Genomic DNA, 15,340 nt, shown 5'->3' on the forward strand with positions numbered 1-15,340 from the left:
AGGAGGAGTGTTAGAAGCAGTGCCGTCGGGTACATCAGGATGAGTATGAGTGCATCCATTGTGACATTGGCCAAGTACGCTCCTCCGAATGTCTTGAAGCAATATCTCTCTTTATTCATATTCTACCTGTACTTAAAAGCTACACCTTAGCAGTAGACATCTCAGTTCCCTTCCGGATACTGAGACGTACGTTCTATTATTTCCCCGTCTCTGATAACGAGCTAACGCACACTTAGAATATATTTGTTTAGGTACTACCTACTTACACACCGAGTTCCCTTCCGGATACTGAGATAATATATTTGTTTAGCTCTCTTTCTTCGTGTGTGCTCGCCTCTACTCGCTAGAATAAGTCCCAGTTGTGCCGGCACTTGATCAAAACTCAGCCAAAAATAGTTTTGCCTCCTACACTAACAGGAATCCAAGTCGGAGCTCGAATCACGATCACGCTTTTTCGCCTGAGAAAACTCGTTCTCAAACTCCAGGAATTTTGTGCACCTCTCACTCGTTAGCCTAGCAAGTAACTAGTAAGCACTATAGTGCTGGCCTGTACCTCACTTTTTTTTATAGCCCAACAGGCTTACACTCGTTGTAACACAACAGGAAAAATGTCTGAATGAAAAAGTTCCATTGAATTATCATGCATGCGAGTGCGAACACGTCTGAAGTTCAACATGTGTCAATTGAGAGAATGATGTGGTTCCGGACTCCGATGATTCGCAACCCGGACTGGTGCTGCAAAACTGTAGGTGCATCCGAGTAACGATGATCGTATGCATGACAATTTGAAATGTCGCGAACATATCTGACGAGGTGAACTGCATAAACGAATTATCAGACACTTAGCCGATATCGAGTTGGATTCGGATTTGTACGCACCGGTAGCCATTCAATGGTTTACAATATTGATCACCGATAGTGCTAGGATTGAAAGATCAATTCCGTTTTGACAGCCATAAATGTAATACTTGCCTAGCCCAGTTGCGAAGTAAAAAATGTTGTGCTGTAGAAGGATATCAAGCAGCAGACACCCTCTTTCGCGGTATGCCCAATATACACGAATCATGGTGAGTACTATGATCTCTGACGCAAAAAGTGAGAATTTGACTACATTTATAGCTTCGTGATCTCACCAAGCTCGAATATTACCAGAAGTGTCCAAGGATATGCAGCCATCTTGTTGTAGGATAGTGAGTAACAACCGCCACCCAAATCTGATAGCTGGACTGTCGTCGACCCACACTGAGCGATTTACATGTGGCTCTTCTTTGAAGACACTCACGTTCCAACCGGCTCGAAATGGTTATTGTCATTATCACGTCCGCGATCACCAGGCACTGGAATGGGGTGTGTCAGAGTACGGAACGCGAGAACGCAGCTGTATGCGCACGAGTATCGTTAACAACATGAGGCCCAGAATGGATTTCTTGTTTCCCCATAATGCGTAGGTGCGAAGGATGAAGATACCTGAAGGTCCTGTGAGTATTCTGCGTGAATACAGTATAAAACTCGTGATACCTTCTGCACCAGCTACGCAGAATGCAGAGGCACCTGAAGGACAAACTTGGAGCGGAACTGGCAATTCCATTATGACGATACTTACCATACCACATTGAATGTAGAGTTTTACAAGTCTACATCGGCGAATCTTCAGGACGGCAGGTGACATTATTCCAATAAATGCTTACCACAAATTTTTCATTTGGGAGATAGTTCACTTCCGTATCCTGGTTAGCTGCAAGTTGACGATATAGCATGCTATTTGGACTCACTGTACAAGTGTACACATAACACGAAAGCTGGCAAATATCTCGCCATGGCATAAAGAATACTTCCTTTCTTCCACGTTGGTCCATGAATCAAAGATACCTATACACGACAGTTAGCTTGTTGATCAACAGGCTACATCTCGGAAAGAAGAAATCACCTCCTGGTCCAAGGTCAGGAAACAGTCGTAAACCTGTGAGTAGATGTTTGTGAATGATGGTTGGACAAGTGACAAGAACGCGCACCCAAAAAAACGTCAGTGATACTAGCAAGAACCCTGTTAGCTATGAAAGAGATTATTACGGTCGAAATGATAGCACCGAAAAAATACTGTCAGTGCCAAGATTACAGATGAGTGAAGCGCAAATGTCAACAAATATCAATCACTTACATTCTGGGACTGGAGGCTGACTGAGATGTCAATGGAGGTTTCTAAATCCATGCTTGAGAGCCGGAAGGAGAGAGGTGCCAGTATCAACGAGCATGGCACGCTGAATATACATATAGCAACCAAAAATCAGGCGCATAATATCAAACGTGACTCATCAGGTCGCAACAGCAGCATGATAAGTAACATGCCACTCCAGCCAAGTAAGGGTCAAAGATCTTTGACTGCTTCAAGGTACCTCACTTTTGAGTTTTGTGAGCACGATGAACACAGAGTGTCACACGTGCCATGGACCTTATACTCAGGGCCGTCAGCACCTTGCGTAACTATACCGTACATCCCAAATCTTGGCGGCCGACTTACAAAAGTTTTGTGAAAGTAGACGCCATCATCAAATTGAACTATCTGTGGCAGCTCACTGCACCCTGTGCACACTAACGTGACAGCCTCGGCACCTAGCAAGAAGGGTTTAGACCTGCTAAGACATGTTCATTTGTGCGCAAGCATTGAACAAGTCATGCATACAGCAGAGGGACAGCAAATCTAAAACGAATCATTCTACGAGCTCTCAGCAAACGCCTTCCCTTTCTCAACGTTCTTCTTGAGTTCAGGCAAGCAGGCCTCCAACAACTTCTCTTCTTCAGCCGAAAGAGGCCCGAGAGGGTAAATTTTCTCGACACCATTTACCTGTAGAGTACTTGAGTACGAATGAATTGAATGGCTTGCTTCTGTTACTTAACACCAAGCTCCACATTGGACGAGAAGAAGTCGATACCCTGGTCCTTGTAAAGAGGGCTCTCAACGAAGGTAGGTGTGATGACACCTTTCTCGCCATTCAAACCCCGTAACAGAGAGTTGGTGAATTTGGCACCAGCGTATGCCATCGAAAGGGTGGCGCTACCGGCACCATCTTTAGCCTTCACGACCTCATCACCACCGAACTGGATGCGGTGGACAAGAGCCTTATAAATGTCGCCTGTGATAGCCTTTCCATGTGCATTCTGCGAGAGTAAAGGCACGATGGTCGCGCCACTGTGACCACCAACAACAGTTATAGGAGTGTCCGCGGGTTTGACCCCTGCAATACCAGCGGTGAAGCGAGCAGCACGGACGACATCAAGGGTCGTTACACCGAATAAGCGAGCAGGGTTGTAAACGCCAGCTTTCTGAAGGGTAGAGGCAACAATGGGAACGGTGGAGTTGACAGGATTTGAGATGACGAGAATGTGGGCAGTAGGGGCGACGCGACCAATTGCTGCTGCAAGGTCGCGGACAATGGAAGCGTTGGTCTTCCGAGATCGAATTAGCAATGTAAATGGAATGGAAGGTATGTATAACTGAACTGACATTAAATAGATCATCACGGGTCATCTATAAAAGGTATTAGAGCGGAGTAACAGATGCAGTTATATGACTTACACCGGGCTAAAACGCAGGGTCAGGACTGTGTAAGAAGGCACGAGGATAGGAAGAAGAAACGCACCTTTCTTGGGACACCAGCAGGGATAACAACAACTTGGACACCGTCAAGGGCCTCGTCGAGCTTGTCTGCAGGGTAACCATTGACCTTTGAAGTTGATTGAACTGACCCGTAGCGTCTGTAGCAAGTGACGACATACCTCACTGTGAGCGTCGACATGGCTTACATCAGCTGCAACACCAGGTGCGCCACGGATATCATAGAGACTGAGGGAGGTGACGAGGGGATCAGTCTTGAGAAGGAGTGACAATGGTTGTCCAATGCCTCCACCAGCGCCAAGGACGGCAACTTTCGTTTGCCTTGCAGCAGACGAAGAGAAAGTACGGGAGTTGGCGGATAAAGCACGGGCTGCAGAGCGGGCAAGCATAATGGACGTCGTGGTCGTAGTCGTCGAGCAGCACGTTGAGGTGAGATGGGAAAGTACTGAGCGTTTACTGAGCAGTAAATTTATGCGGAAACACCGCGAGTTGCCGAGCGGTTCGGAGTGGCTCGGACGCGAATCCACCCACTAATCGGTCGACAACGACCGTGACAAGCGCCTGCTGCTTGCGTAAGGAGGATTCAGGGAAGATGATATTTGATGTTTGCACAGTCTGCTGACAGACTACATATGTTTCTACAAGGCTAGCACTACGACACGAACAGAACAAGCTCGACTATACCTACCAGTAGTACCAGGGACAATTCTGTAGCTGACTTCCTATCAAGTAACGGTGCCGTTTGAGCTAGCTCGCTAGCCTGCGAGCAAGCAAGTGAGCGATCTACTAAGTTGTGATGTGCACGCATCTGTTAATATGAAGTTCGAACCACTCGAAATATCACTATGTATAATTACACGGCCTACAACCTAACACCGACTCGTACCCTTCTACGTGGTCTGGTTAAGAAGACTGATACCAAACAGGTGCACCGTAAGTTACACATTGCAAGTCCCCCACCACCCATCCTAACAGTATTAAAAATCGCCCTCACCAATTCATTCCATAACCGTCTCGCAATTGAATCGCCACGGGCTTCCGATAACCTCCTCTGTACCAAGTCCAAAGGTGTCTCCAAGCGTTGCCACCTCCGGAGGATCAAAGACATAATGGGAATTAGGAAGAACAAGACTGATAGTGTGGCTATTCTGTTTGCGGTGAAATAGTGGTTGGAATAAGATCGGATGAGTGCTAGGGAGGTTGGGGGTTGTGCAGTCGCGAGACTATCGTCGACCGGCGGAACGCGGGAGATGCGAACGCTACTGGAACTTCCTCGGGGCATGCTTTGGTTGTAGCGGTGGCAAGGAGATCTGGATACGGTGGAGTCTAAAACTGCTGATGTGGAGGACGCGAATTGTTGGCGGGTAAGTTTTGGACGAGGAGATGCTGGGACGGTCCGGGTGGATGTGATAGATAGAGAGGAGGAGGAGGAGGAGGAGGCTGGGGATAGATAGCGGAGTGGAGGTATTGGTGTCGGAGAGGGAGGAGTCTCGAATCTTGGCGTCTCCCGCCACGTACTCTCTAGCGCGTGAGCATGTTGAGCCTCAAGGGCTAACCTGGTGATATCGTGTTCAGTATGACACAAGGATCATGAAATAAACTCACGCATTTTTTGTCAGACGAGAGGTCATTCTCGTAAGACAAAAATCTCTTGATGTATTCCCACTCGCCCAAACGAGGCAAGACGTGCAAGTAATATAGTTCTAGAACTTTGTGATATGGCTCACCCGTAGAAGGTACGAAGTCATATAGACTGCGTTTTGATAGCCAGTCCTCTATCATCTCACGACCAACACTTGGGCCATCTATCTTGACAAAGTGGAAATAAATGATTGGGGAGACAAGGGTAGGAATTCTCGGAGTGGTTGCGGTAAATTAGTGATGTCTGGATTAGAATAGAAGACAGTGGTTTCGAGGGTGATACGAAGGATGTCCCACTTTCTCCGGTGGACATCTAGGGGATCGGGTGAAGGAGCAAAGGGAGGTGGGAGAAGCGAGAAAGCAGCGCTTAACAATGTGAACGTGACTGTAATGTCTCGATGGATAAATGCTCTTGCTGCACGGTTGTACAGTGATTGCAGTGTTGCTTCCGTCGACGACGAACCTTTACTAGACGGTTTATAGTCACTAAGGCAGCATGTCCGACATCGAGACAGTCGCCATCGTCATCGTAGTGGTTGGCATCGGCCATCTGCCTGAAACTGCGGTCTTCAAAAGGAACATAGTCAGCAGTTATTCCCAGTGCTAGTGAACCCCAGTAAGAACTGGTTGTGACGGGAGAGGACTGTATGTGTTGGGATGTATTAGTACTATGTCAGGGTGTGCTCCCTTCAACATTACAAGTTCGCATTGCATCACATCTTCGTATCAAACTGTGTATCATAGAGTGCAAATTCCGTATCGCAAAGTGCAAACTGTGCATCGCAAACACAAACTTTGCATCACTTGAACGCAACCAAGTTTGTCTCGCGCAAGTCCATTAGTATGTCATTGCAAGCTACGAAGGTCACGGTTGTGCAGCACCCCAAAGCGCATCAGTAAGTTCACACATTCCTTTTAAATTTTTGCACTTGCCGTTACTCTCATCGATGTGTGTAATGCAATAAGTATATAATTATTGCAAGTTTCCTGTCGGCTCTCCTGAAATAGTCTCCCTTAAGTAGTTAGACCATAACAGAATGAATACAATCGTTCCTTCGAATCGTGATACTTATGATGCGACAATATTACCAACTATCGACAGAAAGGATATTCAAACCCACCGCAGTTGGAAGTAAGATAGTATTCATAGTCCATCGTCTCGTAGCGCCTCTAGCGTTCTTAGTACCCCACGCGCTACATCTTCGCTCCTCTTCTCCAGCGCTTTACCCCTCCCCCTTCCCCCACCTTGCCCTCGTCCCATGCTACGCCCTCGATCCGCATCTGGACTCGTATCCACATCTACAATATCGTCCTCGTCACTGAGTTCTCCCTCGAGATCGCCATACAGCGCCAGAAAGTCTCGCACGTCTCTGATGAGCGTCTCGATGAGGACGTCACTAAATATCAGTGATCGGTTGGTACGTAGAACTAGGATCTCATGTGGAGCTGTGGGTGTGCAGAGGAGGCCGAGAAGGACAGCGGTGTACCCTGCCAGGAAAGTGAGTTCGGGAGATTGAGGCATGCTGGGTGTGTTCAATGTGTGGGAAGAAGCAGTTTTACGTCTAGGAGAGATGGAGGAGGAGCTAGGGCTGGCAGAGGGTGATTTTTGCTTCTGACGTGCAGATGGCGGCTTTTGGCCGGTACCCAAGGTCGGTTTACGTTCATGGCCAGACACGATTTTGGGTTTCCGCGATGAAGAATCAGTCGATACAGGTACAGAACTGCCAAATGCCTGATACACAGACACCAAACACGAGAGTAGCGGTACCTGTGAAGACTGAGGGCATGAACAAATGTGCGAGCAGCTACGAGTGGCAGAGCAGGCGCGATTGAGAACTATATGAGGAGTGTCAGTGATGAGGAAAAGGGACATCGACGACAATTCGGCAGTCGGAGAGAAAGAAATACTCACGAATGCGTCCCATCCCCTCACTCACCCCTCTACCTTCGATGCCCCCAGACGCCCAGTTCAGAAGCAATCCAAGCGCCAGGCAAAGCAAGTCGAAAGACTCAACACGTGTGAGGGTATATGGCGGGACTGATATGGCCTTGCTTTTCCCTTTACCTGTGTCATTTCCTTCGCTCGGTGTGCTGGTACCTTTGCTCAGCGCGCCGTTTCCATGCGACGTACCCTGTCTGCCAAGTTTACTTGGCGCATTGGTTTTGCTCGAAGGTTTATGCGCAAGTTTGGACGGTGAAGGTGAAGGAACAGGAAACGATGTCCGTTTTCGAGGGGAACGTGTAGATTCACGTCGGGAGCCGGGCAAAGACGGGGAAGAAGCACCTATATTCTCTAGCTCCTCCGGTTTCGTCGCATGTTGTTCATTCCCCTGCGTCGCTTCGTCGTCCCGTTCTCCTTTAACCCCATCACTGCCGAGATTCCCAAGCCATCCAGCTTGTGCACGTAATACCACGCGGGTAATCAGGGATAGGGCTGTGTCGCTTGGCGTCCAGGAACCATGAAGGGTATCAGAATATGTCGGGGACGAGCGAGAGTATGAAGATGAAGGACTGGGCTGAGAGGATGTGGAGGATGGGAGAAGCGTAAGGATACGGAGGGTCGAGAATAGGGTTTTGCGTGCTGTTGAAAGGAGCGTGAGTTTCTCTTTCATCCCTGTTGATGTTCATGGTGGGAGGGTAGGCGAGTATCTGGGTAATATTTGGGATAAAGGTTTGGAGAAGAGTTCGGGAAGGAGGCGGGAAATTGAAGTGAAGAGAGAAAGAGAACCAAGAACGTACCAAGCTCACCCTGACCTTCCTCCGCATCCTCTTCCTTGTTCGTTGCATCCAAATCCCGTACAGAATCTCGCACAAGAATCTCAGTAGCCACGCACAACTCCACGAGTTCGTCTGTAAGTACCGGGTCCACCAACGCACGGTGGATTTCTGATTCTTCTTTAGTCCCATGTGAACCATCACTTGCAACACCAGAACGCGATGGAACGTGCCCCATCCACTCTTCCAAGAGGTAGGCGTCTATGAGGCAGAGACAGGCGTGAATATGAGCGAGGGAGGGAGTAGCGATGTCTATCGGCGGGTCCGAGGGTTTATGTGTTTCTTTTCCTTTCCCATATCTTGTTGCATTCCCATTTTTCCCCAGACCTATATCCGAGCCTTTATAGCCAGGGAATAGCTCCAGACCCCTCTCCCAAGCACTAACGCGCGGAGGTATGAGCAGAAGCTCTGCACGGAGGGAGTTGAGGATCGATGGGAGGATCTGAAATGCAGGCGGAAGGAGGGAAGCCGGTAAGGACGAGAGTGCAGTGCTGAGCAGGGTACGGGTGGAGAGCTATGAAGTTCATGACGAACAATCAAACGTTCATAGCAACAGAAGTACAACACGGGGCGGGTGTAAACGAAATGAAGAGCAATGAGCAAGGGAATCAAAATGACAGGAGCGACAGTATAACGTACCCCGCGTGCATCCTTCATTACTCCTGATTTCACAATCACGTCTGCAAGGGCTTGGAGCTACCGCCGATAGCCAACATGACGTGAATGCCAATTCAATGTCACGAAAATGAACAAGGCCAATTATTATATCATTCTTGACAGCCGCCACGAAACTTACTCACCGGCGCCACGTCTGTCCTAATTATGCCTGATGCTCTCAGCCCTATGGCATCTAACCCTGACAGGGCGAGTGCAAGGATGTCTTTCTTTAGACCTGGATGGTTTGTCAGCGGATGGTCATATTGATGGATATCAAGCACAAATTCTGTCGGAGAAGCTCATGGAGTTAGGACATACCCTGATTGAGCCCATCACCCTTCATGTCGGAGGTGGGAGTGAGGGAGCGCAGGATATCAAGGAGGGTGGGGACAAGCTCGGGTTTATGAGCAAGTTCGGAAAGAGTTTGGGGGTCGCGGGTGGAGAGGAACGCAAAGAAGGAGAGGGTGGCATCAAGAATCTACAGAAGGTTGAGTTCATGTTTCGTAGCAAATGACATCGAAAAGGGTGGACAGGCTTGAAATAAAGGATATGAACAAACTTTATCTGGACCGTCTCCGCGGGCTTTGAGGAACACATCCCAAGTGCGAGCATAAAAATCAGATGTTTTCGCACGGCGGTTGAATTCGGGGTCGCATAGTTTAGTTACAATTTCCAAGACACTGATCACGGTGAAAATGAGCTTCACTGTTCGTTCCTGGAGCACGCCAGTACGCACCTGGCTCTGCGGAGTGCAATAGCACAACCACTCTCTATGCCTTCGAATAGATACCCTACCTCGTCAAGAAATCGTCTGCTCTCGCCCTTGCTCCGCAACTCTGTGATACTCTTGAGATCATTCATCATCCCATTCGCTAGCACCCGCGAACCCACGCTAGAGGTCTTCTTCGGTGTCCGAGTATCATTGTCGAAAGGACGTGGATCGTCCTCGGAGTTGTCGACACCCCACCGAGACCGCAAGTCATCATAAGATTCACGCGTGTCATCTGGTTCTGCGAGATCAGCTGCCGGAAGCTCAATACGGTACGAACGTGATGCGCCAGCATACGTCCGTGTGTGCTTTGTGAGTAGGGGTTTACTCTGTGTTGGGGAAGGTGAACGCGAGGAAGCTATCTTCGGTGGAGAAGAATGAACAGGAAGTGTATTAGACGATGCTAGGGAATGTAGTGATATTAGCGTCACTAAACTCAGTAGGGTGACTAAGACACACGGGTTAATGAGCGGAAATTATGACCGGCATTATGATCAATGGACGACTCCGTGCGTGAGCGTGATAGCATACGCTTCACCCACTCCGAGCGACCTTCCAGGTGAGTTCGGTGTCTGATACGGAGAAGCGGGGAACAATGTGCTCAGATCCCGAGCTGGCTTAGTCGGCGTACGAATGTTCGACGGAGTGCTCGAAGTTGAGACCACATCAGGCATCGTCGTACTTCTTCGGATAGGACTGGTTACTTTAGGTGGTGATAAATGCGAACTGGGCGGCGGCTGCACGATCTCAACCTCAATTCTGGGTCGTTTCCGCGGTGGCGAGAGCACAACCTCTGCATCTGGTGAATCTTGCCACGCACGGCGTGAGTTCTTGCGTCCGTATGTCCTTTTCATGGTCGCTGTGGTCGTCGTAGAATATAGTTGTGGATCGTGGTAGACAGCGAGCTCTTGTCGGAATCCGGCCGGGTGCATCGGCGCGTACAATGCACACGCACGTGACCCACTCAAACCTTGATCTCTCTCCAAGACCACCTCGACCGCGATGGAAAGCCTTCAAGCACGCATCGACTCATTTCTTAAATCCAAGCGCGTAAAGAAGAGTTCAAAGTCCAACTCTGCCTCCGCAACCGTGAAATGGCCCCATCCTTCCTCTTTCAGCGCCAACCCGCACACCCTTGCCGAAGCAGGCTTTTACTGGGTACCAAGCTGGGAAGACAGGGATAGCGTCGCTTGCTTTCTGTGTCACAAAGAGCTGAGCGACTGGGATGAACAGGATAACCCTTTCCTGATTCATTGGCAGAAGTGTGGCAGTACTTGTGCGTGGGCAATAGTCCGGTGCGGACTCAGTGAGGATATTGCAGAGGATGGAAGGTGCGTTCACGCGTCTTCTAAGCATAAGAGATGCTTATTCAAACACTAGCTTTGTATTCTTGAACAAGAAACGTTTGCCAACGAGCAAGGCGATGGAGAAGGCACGTCTTCAGACATTCGGCGAAAACTTGTGGCCTCATGACGAGCAAGATGACCACGGTGCTAGCTCAAAGAAGGTGCGTCCCCACGCTCATTTATGCCGTACTTTAAATCTCATTCATTATCATTAGATGGCCCAGGGAGGGTTCGTGTATACCCCCCAAACAAAGGATGATGATACCGTAACTTGCTTGTATTGCAACCTCTCACTAGGTGGCTGGGACACTGACGATGATCCAATGTGGGTACATGAAGTTCTCCCCCCGAGACGTAAGGTGACCCATCCACGACAGAGGGGAACATAAGAAACGCGACACCAAATCCGGCACGCGATGCCCATTTTTCAGCGCATCAGGTAGCAAACCCCGCACTGCTTCACGAGCGCGGACGAAGAAAGGGGCGGTTGATATTCCACCCGATCCCAAACCTGAACAGTCCGACTCGGGTGATGAACTCGCGCAGGCAGAGATTGTCGAGGAGGTGCAAGCACCCAAGACAAAACGAAAGGGACGCGCTGTCTCCACATCTAAGCCACCAGCGAAGACTAAAGCGACCGGCAAGAAGGCTCCGGCGAGATCGTCCAAGTCAGCACTGGCAAACCTACCCGAGGCTGAGGTGGTAGCCTTAGAGTCTGAGACGGACCCTATCATATCAGAAACAGAAAGTGTCCCATCGGAAGTAAAGGTCGACGAGCCTGCTAGAACGGACGATACTCCTGTACAACTAGTACGCATTCAGGACGATCTTCATAGCGAACAATACCCGAGCGATGTGGAGGTGGACAACCTTAGAAACACGCCTCGTCCTCCCTCGCGACCCGAGACCCCTCATAACGATGACGCACCTATGGTTGTTGATCAGACACCACAACCATACGACCCGCCCATTTCCAGTCCACCCCACCCTCCGTCGTCGCTTCCGCCTTCTCAATATCAAGAGCTCGAAACCATTCCTTCTCTCCAACCAGAAACGCTCACTCCTGAAGAACGATGTCTTACAGTCGAGCAATGGATAAGACAGGAGATCGAAAATAGCTATGAGCAACTCATGCAGGACGGGAAGAAGCAAATATCATTATTCGCAGGGAGGGCAAGAGAAGTCCGGCAGATGATTGAAGCACTATGATTGAGTTATGTTATCACGTCCGTAGGATAGCTTTCTGGGTTGCCCATTATTTATTGAAGTATATTTACCTCGAGTCCGCAGTGAAAACCTAGACGCCGCGTCAGAGCATGCAATGACGCCTCGTATATATACGACAGAAGTACTGACGACGTTGAAAAGCGTGGTAATGGCATGTCCTAGAAACTAAAGCCTCTGTTTCGTACGTGTTCCCTGACGATCTTAAACTTTTGCCTAATTTAGAATTTTCAGATTTGCCATTGAAGACCCTAGGAGAGAGGCTCGAGTAAATGAAAGTTCAACCAAAGGCTAAGTTCAGGCAGACGTCATTAGAGGCAGCTGGACTATATTGACTTTCATTTCAGACGGATCAACTGGAAACAAAGAGCGTGCATTGACATTTTGCTAATAAGGGAACCTCTGAAGCTCGAGTAAAACTATAACAAACTGATAGCGACCGCGTCGAAAGCTAGCGCTCATCCCTCCATCGCAAGCGCGCTTCCCCGCCTTCAAAGCTCAGAGGAAGAGATTGATGGGCGTGCAGCCGATGTTGACGAGGCCGTTCTACAAATCGTTAAGAAGTAGAACATAGACAACGAAGGTTGAATACGTACGTATGACTCGTTGCTGCAGCAGACGGGCTGCTGGAGACAGTTGGCACCGTCACCAGTGCCAATCACTGAGATTGGGGTGCAGCCGAGACCGACTTCGCCGAGGACGTCAGCGTAGATGGGGATCTCCCCATACATCGTCGCGTTCTTGTTGTACTCATCGACCTAGTATCGATATAAAAACGAGTTACAGAGACGGTGCGCTATACATATCAACTCACCGGCTGAGTCGACTGACAACATTGGATGTTGCCGGTGTTGCACTGGCCGCTGGAGTCGCGCAGAGCGAGGGGCGTGGCGATAGCCAGAACAGCAAGGGACGTGATAGACAGGATACGAACAAACATCTTTATGAGAGTAAAGGTTGGTTGGTTTGGGGATTCTTTCGAAAGAGCGTTGAAGTTGGGTGATCAAGGAACTGGGGGCGACTTGAACTGAAGAACCATCGAGCAAACCCGCCAGACTTTATACCTGCGGAGAGCCCCTGTGACTTCGGGATCTCATCACAGTCACCGAGCCCCGCCGTGTCGGCATCGTATAGTTGCACTAAATGCCGACGGTGTATATTCATAAGCGCATCTTCTATGTTGCGACTGGAATCCTGGTGAATCACTTCTTATTGGTCGGTCATCACGTGATACCGACGGCCACACAGTCACTTCCGATTTATGATTTTTTCCAACTCCATCAGACAGCTTTGCAATTCCCCGAGCTCTCCGCTCTACGGTTATGAAAGAAACCCGAGAGGGTAGCCTCGATACACGCCGTTGTTCTCTCCAGTACCATTCTAGTACCGTGCTTGTGAAGGACTAGTGCCATATGTTTTTTTTTACAATAGGTTCATCCAAGGGAGACCACTCGGTCATCTGTACTGTTTGACACGGTTGTCTTGACTTCAAAGCTAAACATACTGCCGATTGACTGCCCGCGCCGTCTAAAGCATTTCTACTTATTGCGATGCATGCCATTGGCACCCCTTCTTTGATGGTTCTCAACAGGCATCTTGGTCCAGAACAGTTTTGGCATTCCCCTCTCCGCTCCACGGCATTGAAAGAAACCCGAGGAGCGGTCTCCGCGACGCAAGACCCAAATACCGCGCTTACATACTTACTGCGAAGAAACGAAGCAAGTACCGTCTTCCTTCGATCAGTCCGAATCTAAGGAAGACAACTCGGTCAGTCTACATCATGAGGGTAACCTCGCCGAAGCAGCGGACAAATTTCAACGTATTGAATAACAAGTACTGACTCAAGCCGATATGCTGGGCTCCGCATCGGAGCCTCAAGGTGAAATATATTTGCCAAGCAGGATTCTCACATCCGCTATTATAGGAGGAATGGGGAAGGCTGGTCCACGTACGTTTCAAAATCAGGTAGTCCAAGGGCATACACGCGTACAGTTATGTGTGGTCACTGCGGGTTGAAATTTCTAACATGTTACTTCAACTTGGGCCCGTTGACCCTTCTTGCCCAAGTCTGTACTCTGAACCTCAGAACGCACGTTATTATATGGTTATCATTTGTGCGTACTCCATCTTACTATCTGTCCTCTTTTATACTAAATCTTTGGATCTGTCTGGAGGAGACCAGCAACGACTGGTCCACACCGCAACCTTGATCTGGAATGTCCCAATATTTGTCTTTTGCGCATTTCTACTTGCGAAACCATGCAAAGCCTTCAGCTGCACGAGACGTATAATTGATGCCTGGTCTATTACCGATGATGTTTCTTTCGCCAACCTTGCGCCACTAGGTTGGTTTGAACATGATTATTCCCGCATATATTGTGGCGCCAACTCCAAACGTTCGTTTTCCGATTTCTACTCAATATTCCAGTGCCTGTTGGTACGGCGGCGAGACTCTGCGATTTGACAGATTGATCGTTTGTGCATGGCAGATTTATCGATTGCTATAGTAATCACTCTAGTTGATCTTGACTTCGTACGTGTTCCATATATATACCAGAAGGTACGCTTCCAACATGCTGATGAGTCGGCTGCCAGTGCCACAGTCGAAGATGACGAACTTAATTCCTCCTTCGAAGCTTAAGGTAATTTATATGAGAGGTAGATTTATCCATTCTCTGCAGAACTTTTGACACCTCGATGCGTTATCAAGATTGGTTTGCAGTCAACCAAGCAACTCGTCCTCATCAAGAAAGAGCTACTGAGAATGTTGTATACAGTGGACATTTTTACAGATGTACGAACGACTTCCCTGACGAAGCCGACAGCCCAAGAGTGTCTCACCATGCCACGTTAGAAGGGATCAGGCTAATACTAATGAAACGACGATATGCAGGCATTGCAGAGAGTGAGGAAACATCTTTTCAAGTACGTTGACATGACTCCAGTGAATCAGATTAAATCGTGATGCTGCGAAATGATGATATGAGTCGTTTCCACCTCGTACTTGGCTATTGCATTTGTACCGGTATGGTTGATAGTAAATCAATCAAAAATCTATCTCGACACTGCGCTTTTTCTGCCCTGCGAAATCGACGTTACCGTGGCTAAGCAAATTGTTGTCTAGTTACTCGAGACGAGACTGGACTACTTATCGGCTACCGGTTACGTGCATATACCCGGTCAACTTGGATTGGTAATGGTGCTTTGTACGTACTGTAGTAAGTGTACCTGCCTAGCGATGTCAGTTGTAACTTGTACAACGAACGCCTTGAACTCTCAAATAACGGGCGTTACCTGCTCAGATCTCAGACTTGG

The 15,340-nt window shown here is 48.8% G+C and overlaps 6 protein-coding genes across 6 annotated transcripts; 1 reads left to right on the forward strand and 5 right to left on the reverse strand.

Annotated features, from left to right (window-relative positions):
- Positions 1-609: 609 nt before the first annotated feature.
- Positions 610-2,429, reverse strand: DFJ58DRAFT_173876 (uncharacterized protein). The gene is made up of 14 exons (XM_041379035.1): positions 2,399-2,429; positions 2,159-2,348; positions 2,088-2,097; positions 2,013-2,032; positions 1,928-1,960; positions 1,773-1,869; positions 1,689-1,717; positions 1,604-1,634; positions 1,391-1,467; positions 1,283-1,337; positions 1,134-1,226; positions 973-1,083; positions 880-921; positions 610-818 (listed from the first exon to the last, which is right to left on the reverse strand). Exons 2-13 carry the CDS (start codon positions 2,207-2,209, stop codon positions 890-892), a joined length of 639 nt encoding a protein of 212 aa, XP_041236913.1. The 5' UTR covers positions 2,210-2,348; positions 2,399-2,429; the 3' UTR covers positions 610-818; positions 880-889.
- On the reverse strand, positions 2,427-4,183 carry DFJ58DRAFT_173855 (malate dehydrogenase). Its single transcript, XM_041379034.1, has 8 exons — positions 3,775-4,183; positions 3,639-3,722; positions 3,575-3,580; positions 3,503-3,526; positions 2,896-3,444; positions 2,681-2,842; positions 2,519-2,630; positions 2,427-2,449 (listed from the first exon to the last, which is right to left on the reverse strand). The coding sequence occupies exons 1-6, from the start codon at positions 4,000-4,002 to the stop codon at positions 2,714-2,716; spliced, it is 1,020 nt and encodes a 339-aa protein (XP_041236914.1). The 5' UTR covers positions 4,003-4,183; the 3' UTR covers positions 2,427-2,449; positions 2,519-2,630; positions 2,681-2,713.
- Positions 4,184-4,424: 241 nt separating this feature from the next.
- DFJ58DRAFT_174002 (uncharacterized protein) lies at positions 4,425-5,382 on the reverse strand. The gene is made up of 2 exons (XM_041379036.1): positions 5,219-5,382; positions 4,425-5,164 (listed from the first exon to the last, which is right to left on the reverse strand). The coding sequence occupies exons 1-2, from the start codon at positions 5,220-5,222 to the stop codon at positions 4,476-4,478; spliced, it is 693 nt and encodes a 230-aa protein (XP_041236915.1). The 5' UTR covers positions 5,223-5,382; the 3' UTR covers positions 4,425-4,475.
- An 832-nt stretch (positions 5,383-6,214) lies between these two features.
- DFJ58DRAFT_749844 (uncharacterized protein) lies at positions 6,215-10,387 on the reverse strand (the record flags this gene model as incomplete). The annotated part of the gene is made up of 11 exons (XM_041387699.1): positions 6,215-6,975; positions 7,023-7,090; positions 7,192-7,835; positions 7,994-8,543; positions 8,669-8,725; positions 8,830-8,921; positions 9,005-9,164; positions 9,246-9,366; positions 9,423-9,858; positions 9,915-10,007; positions 10,087-10,387. The coding sequence occupies 11 exons, from the start codon at positions 10,385-10,387 to the stop codon at positions 6,399-6,401; spliced, it is 3,099 nt and encodes a 1,032-aa protein (XP_041236916.1). The 3' UTR covers positions 6,215-6,398.
- A 70-nt stretch (positions 10,388-10,457) lies between these two features.
- DFJ58DRAFT_669807 (uncharacterized protein) lies at positions 10,458-11,190 on the forward strand (the record flags this gene model as incomplete). The annotated part of the gene is made up of 3 exons (XM_041382814.1): positions 10,458-10,786; positions 10,836-10,962; positions 11,017-11,190. The coding sequence occupies 3 exons, from the start codon at positions 10,458-10,460 to the stop codon at positions 11,188-11,190; spliced, it is 630 nt and encodes a 209-aa protein (XP_041236917.1).
- A 1,333-nt stretch (positions 11,191-12,523) lies between these two features.
- Positions 12,524-12,965, reverse strand: DFJ58DRAFT_669830 (hydrophobin; the record flags this gene model as incomplete). The annotated part of the gene is made up of 3 exons (XM_041382815.1): positions 12,524-12,571; positions 12,622-12,783; positions 12,840-12,965. 3 exons carry the CDS (start codon positions 12,963-12,965, stop codon positions 12,524-12,526), a joined length of 336 nt encoding a protein of 111 aa, XP_041236918.1.
- Between the last annotated feature and the right edge of the window lie 2,375 nt (positions 12,966-15,340).

Source organism: Suillus subalutaceus (assembly GCF_016647625.1).
Source record: "Suillus subalutaceus strain FC151 chromosome Unknown DFJ58scaffold_199, whole genome shotgun sequence".
In the NCBI taxonomy this organism is placed as follows: domain Eukaryota; kingdom Fungi; phylum Basidiomycota; class Agaricomycetes; order Boletales; family Suillaceae; genus Suillus; species Suillus subalutaceus.

Coding starts and splice junctions, on each gene's coding strand:
- DFJ58DRAFT_173876 (XM_041379035.1), bottom strand. CDS start 2,209: ATGGATTTAGAAACCTCCATTGACATCTCAGTCAGCCTCCAGTCCCAG. Junction 1,468..1,603: donor TCTACATTCAATGTGGTATG/GTAAGTATCGTC, acceptor CAGGACCTTCAG/GTATCTTCATCCTTCGCACC. Junction 1,084..1,133: donor TCTGGTAATATTCGAGCTTG/GTGAGATCACGA, acceptor TTTTTGCGTCAG/AGATCATAGTACTCACCATG.
- DFJ58DRAFT_173855 (XM_041379034.1), bottom strand. CDS start 4,002: ATGCTTGCCCGCTCTGCAGCCCGTGCTTTATCCGCCAACTCCCGTACT. Junction 3,723..3,774: donor ATGTCGACGCTCACAGTGAG/GTATGTCGTCAC, acceptor TCAACTTCAAAG/GTCAATGGTTACCCTGCAGA. Junction 2,843..2,895: donor CGTCCAATGTGGAGCTTGGT/GTTAAGTAACAG, acceptor AGTACTCTACAG/GTAAATGGTGTCGAGAAAAT.